At 39.7% G+C, this 15162-nt stretch overlaps 1 protein-coding gene across 1 annotated transcript in view; it reads left to right on the top strand.

The window, feature by feature from the left end:
• The window catches only part of PTPRM (protein tyrosine phosphatase receptor type M), a 495619-nt gene that overhangs the window by 296082 nt on the left and 184375 nt on the right, over positions 1-15162 (top strand). The window contains 2 exon segments of the mRNA XM_032222734.1: positions 11720-11993; positions 13017-13053. Of these exon segments, the coding sequence (XP_032078625.1) occupies positions 11720-11993; positions 13017-13053 (311 nt within the window).

Genomic DNA, 15162 nt, shown 5'->3' with positions numbered 1-15162 from the left:
CGTTGCCCAGGTGGTGTGTTTGGGATCATTGTCCTGCTGAAAGACCCAGCCACGTTTCATTTTCAATGCCCTTGCTGATGGAAGGAGGTTTGCACTCAAAATCTCACAATACATGGCCCCATTCATTCTTTCCTGTACACAGATCAGAGAAACAACCCCAAAACATAATGTTGCCATCCATGTGCTTCACAGTAGGTATGGTGTTCTTTGGATGCAACTCAGCATTCTCTCTCCTCCAAACACGACATGTTGTGTTTCTACCAAACAGTTCTACTTTGGTTTCATCTGACCATATAACATTCTCCCAATCCTCTTCTGGATCATCCAAATGCTCTCTAGCAAACTTCAAACGTGCCCGGACATGTACTGGCTTAAGCAGGGGGACACGTCTTGCACTGCAGGATCTGAGTCCCTGGCGGTGTAGTGTGTTACTAATGGTAGCCTTTGTTACGTTGGTCCCAGCTCTCTGCAGGTCATTCACTAGGTCCCCCCGTGTGGTTCTGGGATTTTTGCTCACCATTCTTGATTTTGACCCCACAGGATGAGATCTTGCGTAGAGCCCCAGATTGAGGGAGATTATCAGTGGTCTTGTATGTCTTCCATTTTCTAATTATTGCTCCCACAGTTGATTTCTTCACACCAAGCTGCTTGCCTATTGCAGATTCAGTCTTCCCAGCCTGGTGCAGGTCTACAATTTTGTTTCTGGTGTCCTTCGACAGCTCTTTGGTTTTCACCATAGTGGAGTTTGGAGTGTGACTGTTTGAGGTTGTGGACAGGTGTCTTTTATACTGCTAACAAGTTTAAACAGGTGCCATTAATACGGGTAATGAGTGGAGGACAGAGGAGCCTCTTAAAGAAGAAGTTACAGGTCTGTGAGAGCCATAAATTTTGCTTGTTTGTAGGTGACCAAATACTTATTTTCCACCATAATTTGCAAAAAAAATTCTTTCCAAATCAGACAATGTGATTGTCTGGATTTGTTTTCTCATTTTGTCTCTCATAATTGAGGTCTACCTATGATGTTAATTACAGGCCTCTCTCATCTTTTTAAGTGGGAGAACTTGCACAATTGGTGGCTGACTAAATACTTTTTTGCCCCACTGTATATAGCCCTTAGTAGGGCATAAAGCTTGGAAAATTAGAATTATAAGCTAGTTTTAAAGAAAGCATTTAGGAAGTCATCTATATTTTTTAATCTTCAATACATGGAATCATCTATTGAAAGGGGCCATTTAAGCCACTGAATTCAGTACACTCAACATCATTCTGGATAATTGATTCTAATATTAAACAGCTGAACATTAGGAAGCTCTTCTAAAATTTCCACCTTTGTAAATGTTGTAAAATTACAACATTTATTCTTGCAATTTTAAGATCATTGTTCTATCTTAAATGTCTTGTAGTCTGGAATCCTGACTATATCTTATAGTTTTAAATGACTGAAAACTGATTTTGATAGTATCCTGTTCTGGCCCCTACTTAGCCCGTTCTAAACGACAGCCAAACACACAGCTTGCAAAATGAATGTCGTTATCAGTCCCGGCTCAAGCTGGCTGCGAGCCCAAAATAAACATAGATAAAGTCTCAGGCAAAAAGTTACACAGCAAATGCAAAAACAAAACTCTTACAGCAAACCAGGTTTACAGAAAGCAAATCACTTATCCAAGTGCCTCTTTGAATCATGAACACGAACTCGAACAGGAACGGAACTGAACTCACGAACAAACAAACGACGTTGACTTCTGCAACTAAGGTGTGGCACCATCAGTCTTTTATCTGCAGAGAAGACCCTAATGAGCAACAGCTGCTCATTATTCTGCATCCCGAAACAACTCACAGGTTTCTGCTGAGTCACAACACTATCCCCCACCGCAGGGCCCTTCCCCCGAGTCTCACAGTCCGGATGCAATCAGAATGGATTGTCCATAAGATGGCTTGCACTCATCTCCGGTGTTTCCTCCTTCGTAATTCCCAAATACCTGCAGGAACATTCCCCTTGATCCAATGCTCCCCAGGTATCCGGTGGCCACCACGTCTCCTCCTGCCCTGCGCGGCATCGACACCCCGTCCAGGGTCCTCCACCCTCCTCAAGGCTGAACCACCAGCCCCCGTGCTGTCGGAGTCTGGCTGCAGCTCTAACAGCTCCGAGCCCTAACACCCTGTCCAGGGTTCTCCACCCTCTCCAAGGCCGACTCACCAGCCCCCGTACTGTCAGAGTCTGGCGGCAGCTCTAACAGCTCCGTCCGAGCCCTAACACCCTGTCCAGGGTCCTCCATCTCCTCCAAGGCCAACTCATAAGACCCCTCGCCGTTGGAGTCTGGCAACAGCTCCACCAACTCCTGCCGGGCCACCACACTATCCCCCACCGCAGGGCCCTTCCCCCAGTTCCGACGCTCGGGATGCGGCCCGGAAGGGTTGGTGACGGCCTCCACGGAACACAGTCCAAGACACTGGTACCCCGCCGGGATCCTAGAAACGAAGTCCTGTGCTACAAGGACCGGGGTTGGCAAGGGCTGGAATCTTGGTGAAGCCCTCCTCACAGACCTGGCCCATTGGCACTGGACATACGACTCCACACACTTCCACATGTCATTTCTTAAACGGGGCCACCAAAACTGACGAGATGCCAGGTGCAATGTCCGGAAAAACCCCCAATGTCTCGCTGCAGAAGTGCCATGAACTTGAGAGGGCACCGGTCTATAGATGTGCCCTGCGGGAACATAGAGCCAGCCCCGATACTTCAAAAGATCCTCTTCCAAAGTCCATGGGGAAGCCGGCCCTACTTCCGCCTTTTGTCGCTCTACCCATTCGTCACCCCGCTGCGCATCCCATATCAGAGACTTTATGCTCATGGGATGATAAACTGCAACGCAGGATGCAATGGGTAGAACAGTCCGAGATGGAAGCGAGTTCGCAGGGTCAGAGTTCTCCGATTTCCTAGGCAGGGCATCCGCCCTGGGATTCCACACCCCACGAATGCACGCTACATTGTGCGAACAGGGTATCACAGCCACACAAACGTGCCGGTTGTCTGACATGATAGTTTGTTGCTGAGGGATGGCCGCAGTCCGTACAACCCTTCTATTCTTCTTGGTGTCCAAGATCCCCACAGTAGAAGCACAACCCCTCAGCACATCGTCTGTCCATCTCTGTACGTGACACTCGAGGTCTGACAGCACCCAACTCCATGGGTTCCTCCCAGTCCACTGCAGACGCTTGATGACCTGGCATGCTGGTGGTCTCCTGGAATGCACGTCGAGGCCTTCACCTCTGCAGCAGGGCGTCTATCCGGAGGCACAAGTGGACCAACGCGTCGAACGTTGGTGGCCTGTCCACCCTCGCCAGTTCATCTTGCAAGGCATCAGACAATCCATCTTGGAAAGTGTCCATCAGAGCTGGTTCATTCCACATTGAATCCTGGCTACGTAGCCTGAATTCACTGACATAGTCTTGCAATGAACCACTCCCCTGCTGCAGTGACTTCAGACGTCTAGTTGATGTTTCCTCCTTAATAGGATCCTCAAACATACGTTTAAAGTATTGACAAAAACCCTGGAAGTCATCCAACAAAGGGCTCGGCTGAGTTAACAAGGGTGTAGCCCAACGGGCAGCTGTGCCTGAGAGCAAACTAATAATAAATCCCACCTTCGTCCGGTCAATGGGAAAGTCCTCCGCTCTCAAACCCAGGAACAGCTGGCATTGTCCCAGAAACGCGGCAAACATTGCCTGATTCCCATCAAATTTATCTGGCATGGCTACTGGGCACTTCCTCCTTGGCTGGGTTTTTTTTGCATCTCTCTGCATCTGAGCAATTTGGTCAGCCAATACCGCTATTTGCTGGGTCAGTCTGGCATTTTCAGTGTACAATTGTTCCATATTTTTATGAATGTGCCATTCACTGACCTAGGGATATCGCCAAGCGGTGTGAGCACCTCCCGCAGCTTGGTGCCTTCAAAATGGCAGTAAATGGCGCTCTCCACGGCTGGAGGGGGGTTGCGAGAGCGGCTGTTCTGCTCCTGCCAGCCGCACGATGCATGACCCAGCTCTCTGCAGAGCCAGGGTACTGCTACCGCCACATGGCTTTTTTTGCAGCTTCCAAATCAAGTCTTCCGGCAGTGGCCACTCTGGTCATACACTCTATGGTTGTATGCTCTGCTGGCAGCTGGCCTGTCTTATTTTCGGGGAAACATGGTAAGATGCTTCTGACGTTGTTTGTTGTTCAGGAGTGGCTTGACAAGAGGAATACGACCTTTGAAGTCCGTGTCCAGGATCCGTCTGTGTGTGGTGGCTCTTGATGCACTGACTCCAGCCTGACTCCTTGTGAAAGTCCCCAGCACTTTTGAATGGCCTTTTCCTGACAATCCTCTCCAGGCTGTGGTCATCCCTGCTGCTTATGCACCTTTTTCTTCCACACTTTTCCCTTCCACATAACTTTCTATTAACATGCTTTGATACAGCACTTTGGGAACATCCAATTTCTTTTGCAATTACCTTTTGAGGCTTTCCCTCCTTATGGAAGGTGTCAATGATGGTTTTCTGCACAACTGTCAGGTCAGCAGTCTTTCCCATGATTGTGATTCCTACTGAACTAGACTGAGAGACTATTTAAAGGCTCAGGAACCCTTTGCAGGTGTTATGGCTTAATTAGCTGATTAGAGTGGGACACTTTGAGCCTAGAATATTGCACATTTTCACAATATTCTAATTTTCTGAGATGTGGATTTGGAGTTTTCATGAGCTGTAAGCCATACTCATCACAATTATGACAAATCATGGCTTGAAGTATCTTGCTTTGTATGTAATGAGTCTATCTCATATATTAGTTTCACCTTTTAAGTTGTATTACTGGAATAAATGAACTTTTGCACAATATTCTAATTTTTCAAGTTTCACCTATATATGATCTTTATTGTCTTCCTCCTGCTATTGTTGAGGTGTGACTAACCTGTCCCTTTATGAAGCAGCTGCTGGGCAGACTAATTCTTCTTTCTGAGACAGCTTGTGCTATTCTCAAAATAGCACAGGCCATTGTCAAGATGGTTTATAACACCTTCAGAAAGCTGCTGAGGCCTTCTGCAGCATCGCAAGAGCAATGTGCGCTATTTGGAGAAGAGTAGAGATGGTCTTGGAAAAAAGCCTCAGCAGCAGGAGGAGCAAAATGGTGGAAGTCAGCAGCAGGCTTGTAGAGTACATGGTGTTAGGAGTGGATGATGCTTTGTCCTGGGGGCACTGACCATAGCTTGAAGCAATTCTTGGTGACAGTGGCACTGGGGCTAAGGAAGAGGCCTGGAGGGGTGGGAGTGACCAGCTGAAAGTTTTGAAGGCTCTGCACCTCTAGTTCAATCCCAGTGCCGCTATTGCTAAGGAAGGCCACTGTGTGGGACAGCCAAAAGGGCAGAGATGGGACAAAATAGGTCAGTGAGAAAACACCCCTAAAATTGAAAGTGGTGCCAAGCGCATGAATTTTTCAATGCAATTCTGCAATGGCCGTAACTTTGGGGACCAGGCATTAGTAGCGTTCACTTGGTGTTGCTGTAACTTCAAATGGACACTGAACAAGAGGCAAGAGGTTAACCAAGAGGTACTTCTGTTGGGCATCTGTATTTTGGTCTGGTACACTTCATAGAGCTAATAATATCTGCTCAGCTGATTTGGTCTGGCAGGATTGGTGCACTCCATATTCCTATGGTCAAACAATGTCATCTATCAGGGTCTAGGAAGTACTAATTTTTTGATTACCAGAGTGCAGATAGCTTGCCTGGATCATTGAGAACATATCCAAAGGCTTTCGTTTAACATCCCAACTTTCAAGATTATACTGATCGTAGTGTTAACATCTGGCTGAGGGAATTCCTCAGTAGGTATTCTTGAAATCCACATCTAAGTGGTGTTACGTCGTTTTTCACAGTTACAGGCCAATATGGCCAGTTCTAAAGTAGTATTACAGCTGCTAAAATTGTCATATTGTCTCTAAAACATGGTTAATATTGGGCAAGGAAATGCCTTTCAAAAGCTAACATTGCAATGTGCAAAAAACAGCATTTTTAATTTAACCACAGAAGAAACCTAACATTAACTCCTCCTTATGCCATATGCATATTCAAGAGGACTTTATTCTGCAGTGACACACATAGTAGGAAGAAAGGTTCAAAAACATAAACATGATAAATTACACTCTAATAAATTATTTGGTGAATATTTGGTGGAAGTAGCATGTGTATATAATTTTCAACCCTTGTTGAAAGGGGAACAGAATTCCAGGACACCACCATCAATAATAATTTAGTGAAATGAGACAGAAGTGCTGCCAACCAGGTTTGCTCACTTGGAATTCTAGGCCAGATGTAAAGATTAATAGTAGGTGGCCTTTTAGGGAACTCTCAGATCCATTCTAATGTTTTACTTATTACTTTATTATCTCAAATGTCCATAACTGGTTTTTTTTTCCATTTTGCCCTTTGTTCATAATATGGGCTAGTAATTGAGTTCATATTTTTCACCCAACCTTTCAGCTGTAATTAATATTTTATTATATCAGATTTTTATCACTAAATAGCCTAGCAGCAGGATATTGAGTTGCATATATGGGTTTTTAAGTTCCAGTGACTTACTGATGCCAGGTTACTTTCCTGTAATGAGTTATGGTTGAGAGGACACAAAATGCATTTATGGTTCCCAGCTAATATTCCAAAGCAATTTATGACTGATCTTATCAAGATCACAGTCAGACCAAGAGAAATTAAAGTAATGAAAATGGAATATTCATCAGTTGAGATCCATTTATCATATATAGTATATGGAATGTGAAAAAGTATCTGCAAGGCTAGTTGTAACGTATGTGTGTGTGTGTGTGTCATTTTATGAACAAAATCTGGTTAGGTCAAGTGTATTTTATGGTGTGATTAAAAAAGCTTTTTATTATGTAGTGAATAATAAATACCTTACCAATATGATACATTTTAAAGAAATAACTGTTGATGTTCATCTGCATATGTAAATCAAAATGCATTTCACATACTTACTGCATATTTTTTTTAAAATTAGTTTCAAGATACTGGTACTCAAAATACAATCAAATATATTAATGAATACTATTATGTTATATCTAGATGCAGTCATAATATTCTCCGGGTCTAATACTAATACCAGTAACTAATTTTTCAAAACACAGAAAATCCACACTTTTTGTTATATAGGTTTCCTATGGAAAAGAATTTATGACTGTTGTATTTTGTTTGTATTTTTGTACTTTAGTGACTTTGTGATAAATCCTATTACATATTTCTTCTTAGTGATATGGTATGAATGATCCATTGAATGATTTGGTGTTGGCCTTACTTTTTCTTGCAATTGTAAGCCTCTTACAACTGACTTCAAATTGCTGATAAAAGTCCATTTTTCAAACAAGGGACACAGAACTTAAATAATAATTAAAGAAAATTATATATCCAAACACATCATTCGTACTTTAGCAAAGACTAGTTCAACATTTCATAAGTCTGGCATTTTAAAAATGGGATTTTACACTTTACATATGTTGCATTTATTGGAACAGAAACTAGAAAAATATTCAGTCTAAACTGAAGAATCTGGGAATTTAATTGGGCCATAATATAGTTATCCTGTGTTGACATGCTTCCTACTTTCCTTATATGAACAGAAGCCTCTTGTAGCTTCCTTTTCTGTTAAAGGCAAAATGATTAATTTTTTGTCAGGTATAGTGCAGCCCAGAATAATTAAATATTAAAATGTATGTATCACAATGAGCTATGGAAATACTCTTGCATTTCATGTACTTAGCAAAAAAGCATATTATACAGAACAGAAAGATGCGCAGTTTTGAATCTCCCCAGGCTTTGCTGCAATCAAGATGTAATATAAATTAGGAAGCATTTTTCTTCCCTAAGGAAGTAAATAATTGGTCTCAGTCTCATTGTAAATGCCCTCCTGACAACACAGAGGCAAAAAATGCCTTCACCTTCCATTGACGATCCATTTTCCTTAACAGTGCAACCACAGGGATTTTTTGTCTGTGTGCATAGGAGCACTAAGAAAAGACTTTTCTTGGATCTTTTCTTGGCAGAAAATCCCCTTTGTAAATAGTAATTTAAATCTTTGGAAATATTCCTGTGAAATGGTTGGATGGTCCCAATGAAGCTTAAAGATTTTATTCATACACTCATGCAGATGCACAGACATACACAAACACGCATATAAACATGCTTTCGTTCAATTTTTCCTCCTGCCAGGCTGGAAGTGTTACAGAATATCTTATCCAAGTTACTGGAGAATTTGTATTGGGTATTTCATCTTTAGAGGATGAAATTAAGCTATCGTTTATTTCCTCCTGTTATAAGACTACATGGGCAGTTTTTCTGCTTTATTTGTGGAGTCCATTTGCAGGAAACTAGAAGAAAAATAATAATTTGGCTTACTTCAGAGATTTATAGCCTCCTCAGTTTGAATGAACAGCCTCAACTTAATTCCATTTGCTGGTGAATACGTTACAAAAGAAAGGTGAAAATAATGAGTTGCAGCATGGATAATTTTGAGGAACCAGAACTTGGTTTGCAAGCCTACTTCTTGCACCATCAACTTCCAATAAAGAATTGAGCATCATCTATGAGAGTCAGTTTGGTGTAATAGTTAAGGGGCTGCCCTAGACACCGGGAGACTGTGAGTTCTAGTCCTGCACTTAGACATGAAAAAAAACATGAGCCAGCCATTCTCTTAGAGTCCAACCCACCTCACAGGGTTGTGTGGGGAAAATAGGAAGAGAAAATATGTATGTTCACTACATTGAGTTACTGATAAAGTAATAAAGGTGGCATAAAAAATAATAATAACATGAAATCAACAATCAACTGTTTTGAAGGGTAATTTCTTAATACCAGGTTTGAAAGAATTATTGTGAACAAGAGAGCAGAATGCATTCTTTCCAGTGGTGTATTAACCATTAAGCAGACTAACCATGGGCTTAGGGCACCGGGCCCAAAGGGGGTACCACAAAGTTGAGAAAGAAAGAAAAAACCAAGATTTGTATTGTATGTACAAAGGAGGGGCACCAAGATTTGTCAGTGCTAAGGTTACCAGTGAGCCTTAATCCATCACTGGTTCTTTCCGATAGTGCTGAACTATAAGTATAGCATCCCTTATCCTTGGTCATCCTGGTTAGGATGTTGCAAAGACTTAAGAGGATAGGAAGACAAAAGGTTTATTTCTAGTCATGACAGCATTTGTTTAATCTTAAACAATCCAGTCAACTGTTTAAATCAATATTAAAAGGAGAGGGGGAATCTACTGCCCTTCCAAATAAGAAAGTATTGATTTTCTTAAAGAATAAATATCATTAAATAAAGATGTGAAGTGCAAAGTAATGCGCTATTATAGTAATAAAGCATCTCAAAGATATGTTTGCATGGGAAAGAAAATTTCAATCAGTTGCAATTCTGAAAAGCCAAATTTTCTTCCTGTTGTACTGGAAGAATTAGTAACCAACAAGATCTATAAATCTAGATCAGGGCTACTGTAGTTGCTTCTAATAGTAACTGTCATGGGCTGGGAAATAGATTGTCGGTATCCCTGAAGCTCATCACTCAAGTACAGTGAAGGCTACTTTCCCATCATTCTAGTTGCCGCCTCTGTGAAGGCCAGGAAGTCATTTTTCCCTGGGTCTCATGCAATCTTTCACAAGATATGCCAAATCTAGACTGTCTGGAAATCAATAAGATACTGGTGAATTATTTTCTTTTCTGTGTTTATTTCTGTGCTGAGATATTTTAAGTACTCATAGAGAGATTTTACTCTAGATAAATTACTCCTTCATAATGAATTAGAATTTGTTAGCATACTTCTATTAGTCATAGAAAAAGGGGAAAAAAGTCCCTGCGTATTTTACTCCACTAGTCATTACCAACTATAGGGGACAGAGATCATCCCCATTTAAAGGCCATAGCCAGTGCTGGCTGAAGACAATTCCGCAAACGTACCACTTTGGTGGTACATAGAGTACCATTTCCTCCCCACCAAAGTGGTACCTATTTATCTACTCACATTTGCATGCTTTGGAACTTTGCAGGTAGGCAAAGATGGGAGCTCACCCCTTTACGTGATTCAGCAGGCTGCCAGCTTTCCAGCTGACCAGCCCAGTGTCTTAACCACTGAGCTATCCCACCTCTCCCTATTAATCATAAGACATAATAATAGAACACATAAGATCCTTTTTACTCAGATCCCTTGAAGGTGGAGAACTCTTTTTTGTGTTAATTAGGATAAATGATGTCAGTCATTACCGAAGTCATATAATCTAGGTGAATCTTATTTCTGACCCATTCAATAGGTGAAATGCTAAATGTGCTAAAAGACCTAGTGCAACTTTAGTCATCTGGGAAATTATTATAGTAGAAAAGATATATAGAGATATGGTTCAATGGTTACCAGAGCCATATTTTCTTAATATATATCTCACCAGAAAGTATGCCCATTAATAAGATTTCAAAAGAGAGTTCAAGTTATGAATGTAACTCAAAATATCTTGTAACATTCATTAACAATACGAACTCGTTTATACAGATTTAAAACATATAACTCATAGAATAGAGTGAAGTTAACACTGACCTAGGTGCTTATAAGGTGGTAATTTACATCAGGAAGACAGTCTTGTGTGAAAATGGGACAGCAGACAGAATTTAGCAATTTTTCATTATCACTTGGACATTGATAAAGAGGAACAGAAAAGAGCTTTGTAACCTTTCAGTGTTTAAATTATTAAAGAGCAAATATATTTGAGGTCTGGTTGGTCGTAGATCTAATTTATCTTTTTAAGGAAAAGATGAAAAGATATTTTGGGTTTGAAATTACTTTAATCAACTTGTTTCATTAATGTATCTCAGGATGAATTCACATGTTTTGGAGTGCAGCATACACATACTTCTTTACCAGAAGGATATCTTCCATTCCGCTTTACACATTTTTTTAAACTGCAGGCTGAATCTTATAATTCATAAAAGTATAATATTGAAAGGATAACTCTATTTTTTCTACATCTTTAAGAGCAATATTAAGTCAATTCATGTTCAAATTTAAACAAAATCCTAATATTCTTTATTTCCATTTTCTTAAGTCATTCAATGTTCAGAAGCTAAATAATTGAATACATTATCAGCACCATTGATGTTTTACTTGATTATGTTTCTGGGTCAAACTACATGTTGCATTATATACTTCAATGCAAGTATGCAGAAAGATTTGAATTATTACCTGCAGGTTGGGAGATTTAAAACATTCCATTTTCTAATGTACAATTAACTGTTTTTAAGACTAACATAAATATCTCTTCCTCATCAGATTTAATAAAGCAGGAAAATTCCCTCCACTAGTAGAGCTCATCTTTGAAAATGGAGTTGGGGTTGGGGAATGAGAATAATATAGGTATTCCTCATTTAGCAAACATAATTCATTTTATCAACTTGGGCATTAAGTAAAGTGGTGGTTAAGTGAAATCACGACTGTGCTTACAATCTTATTTCAGTTGTCCTTTGCTTTACAGACCTACAAAAGACATACATACATATTGTATTTTGTATTGTATGCCTGTGTTGTATGTCATAAACATACAACTATTTATCATAAATTTTAGTTCATATGATTGGTTTTTTTTTCAAGGATTCTAAATTTAACCCCATTTTTTCTCATTTCTTGTCTTTTCAACCTTTGCTAGTGTCTACCAAATAGTTGTTGAGGAGGAACGCCCTCGCAGAACCAAGAAAACCACAGAAATCCTGAAGTGCTACCCTGTGCCAATTCACTTCCAGAACGCTTCAATTCTGAATTCCCAGTATTATTTTGCAGCTGAGTTTCCAGCCCACAGCATTCAAATGGCTCAACCTTTTACTATTGGTGACAACAAAACCTACAGTGGCTTTTGGAATACTCCTCTTCTTCCTCATAAAAGTTACAGCATTTATTTTCAAGCTGCCAGCAGAGCAAATGGGGTAAGTGCGAGAGCACAATTTTAGTGTTGTATACAGTCCATGCTTTCCTACTTTATGCCAAAAATGAAACGTTCTCTCTCTCTCCTCACTCTCTCCCTGCTCCTTCCCCCCTCTCTCTCTCCCTCCCTTCCCCCCTCTCTCTCCCCCTCTCCTCCCCCCCCTCTCTCTCTCTCACACACACCCCTAATCTACCTATCTAATCACCACTGTTTGGAACAGAAATAAAACAGAGAAGAATTCAGTAGTTATATCAATGGAAAAAATAGCAGGAAAATTCTGTTCAAAATGTACTTATTTATACTATTTTCAATTTCCCATACTAAACTGTTCCTTCAACTATATTATCTCACTTCATCAGCCTAAATGTTGTCCCTCATGGGTGTGTTGATACAAACTTTTGGGCCTTTTTCCCCCTTCAAATAATAAGCAAAGCAAGTTAAACTGAAGTACAAAAATAAGTACAAGTCCCCTCCTTTGCAGATCATGTTTTATCTAACAGAAACTAGAATTGTTTTCCATTTTCTGGGCATACCTACAAGAACCCTTCATCTCTTGATAAGCTTCAGTTGTTTCCCTTGACTGCAGAGAATGTTTTCTGCCAAATACTATAATGGGCCATGTCTTACAATGCATTGATAGTGCAGAAATGTGAGATATCATTGATTTTTATTTGCTTCCCTTACATTGTCTGGTATGTTGCCTTGAACTATCTAACCGACTGTAAAGAAAATAAAATATCCCAAGGTCAATGTATTGTCAGAAGGGGGGGGGGGATATCTCATTCATGTTCTAGTTTAATATTAAGTGAAGTATTGATGTTACATGTCCAAGTACATTTTCATTCATTTAACTTTAACAGGGAAATGAACTAAACTAGAGAGCCAATTGTTAAGCACATGTTAAATAAAATTGACATGTTTTTTTTTAGCATAACAGTGGTTTTACACCCCAAAAAAACCAAACACTTTGTTATTTTTCCGCATGTAAATCAGCAAATAATAATTTCTTTTTTATCTGCTATAGGAAACAAAAATTGACTGCGTCAGAGTGGCTACTAAAGGTATGCTCCTATTATGTAGTTCTTCTTAGATTTAAATCTGTACCTAATTATTTATATATTGTTAAAAAGATTTACAAAATCTTTTCATGATATTACATATATATTACTTAGATATATATAAGAAATGGAAATGTTGACTACATTTAATATAGAAGCCATAGTCATATGCATATGATTTTTTCCATTTTCCATTTGTGGCTTTCTGATGCTGCTGTTTACATAATATTAAGCATTATGTATGAGAAATGGATAATACAGTATATCTAAGATGCTAGGAACATGACTGTTTTAACAACAGCAATAAAGTGCATAATATTGTAATGATGCATTTACATTTCAAAATTAATTTTTGATAATTTTGGTCAAATGCTGGAAAAACTAGACTCTGTATCAGAAAACAGAGACTAATCCACACCATCTGGAACATTCTGTAAAAAACAGTTCTATAGAACTATGATTCCAATAAACAATTTAGGAAAAGACTTTATGAACACTATTTATAACAATTCCTTACATTGTGTTGCAAAGAATTTCCGTTGATTTGTGCTTCAAAATTGAAAGTTGGCTTTTTCAGGCATTACCAGAAAAATGTTCTTAGGATAAATGGGATCAGAAAGCCCAAGATATGAATTGTTGTATATGCAATTTTCTTTTTTCTTTTAACATTCTTAGCACATCTCAAACAACATTGCTGACACTAGTGCTACTTATTTTATACATTATTATAACATATATTATTTTGGCATGATTATATGGCTGATATTCAGTTTTATAGAGAAATATAGGCAATTAATTGATTTTGGGTATTCTTCATGATTATATAATCTATATACGTTAGCACAAAGAGCACAACTGATGGTAATGAACAATAATGAAGTTTCTTCCATATATTATTCCTAGTAAAGTAGAATTTTGTTTAACTCCAGAGTTAAATAATTAATCAAGAAGAATAATTTGGTCCAATTTATTATAAATGGATGAAATATTAACAATTGTAATCTGTTTTTTATTTAGAAGTTATTCTGTCAATTGTTTCATCTTTTAGTAGCTGAACTTTTTTTATTCCTATGCTTATCAAAACAAGAAATCTTTTCTGCATTGAAGTTGGTACCATAGCAACAAATAATATCAAAGTAGCCTGTTTGTCAGGGCTGCTTCACTTAATAACCAAGAAAGAAACCACTCAACTTCATTTTGCAGAATTAAGAGGACTTTTACTGCTTATAAGTAAATAGAAGCTAAGCAAAGCTGGATCTGAGCAAAAGCGCGCGCAAGCATAGATATCAATACATGACCCATTCCCCTCCCCTTGGTAACTCCAGCCCATAGTCCAATCCAATATCTCCACAGCTGTCATGTGGGAGACATCTTCAAAAATCATCATTAGGTTGGTATGCCGGACAGTTGGCCTTGGCGGGAAACTCCTCTCCCTGCCACATGTGCAGTAGATGGTGAGAACAACTCCCAATTAACAGTCCTCCTGTACAGAATATTTCCCACACCCAAATACCATGCCCCCCCTCCCCGTTTCAATGGCAGCCAAAAAGCTAGCAGCAAAACAGAGGCTGACATCCGGCCCTCCTCCAGGAAAAAGTACATCATCCCTGCAGAAACAAGAAAACAGACAAACAACATAACACAAGAGAATGGGGAAGGGAAAAAGGACAAATCAATCGAGGTCAAGGCTTGTCGGGGTAGGTAGAGTATAATTTACATAGAAGCCAAGAAGCCTGCACATGGGACTTATCGACCCATTCAGCATGCGAGGGAGGAAAATGCTTCCATGAAACAAGATACTGAATGCGGTTTCTATGTTTCCTAGAGTCCAAAATTTCTTTAACCTCAAAATGTTGCTCTCCCTCAATCAGAAGAGAGGCAGGTGGAGCTGCCAAAGGGGCACGCAAAGGAGAAGTGTGTTCCGGTTTCAGAAGGTTGGCATGAAACACCGGGTAGACACGGTTGAGATACTTAGGCAACTCCAGACGTACTGACACAGGGTTTATGACTTTCACAATCGGGAACGGGCCAACATACTTGGGACCCAGTTTCTTAGACTTCTGCGAGTCTGGAGAAACTTGGTAAATAAATATACACGATCACCAACTTTAT

The sequence above is a fragment of the Thamnophis elegans genome, chromosome 8, assembly GCF_009769535.1.
Source record: "Thamnophis elegans isolate rThaEle1 chromosome 8, rThaEle1.pri, whole genome shotgun sequence".
In the NCBI taxonomy this organism is placed as follows: domain Eukaryota; kingdom Metazoa; phylum Chordata; class Lepidosauria; order Squamata; family Colubridae; genus Thamnophis; species Thamnophis elegans.
Note: the sequence above shows the minus strand (reverse complement) of the source record. Positions and strands in the feature narration are given on the sequence as shown.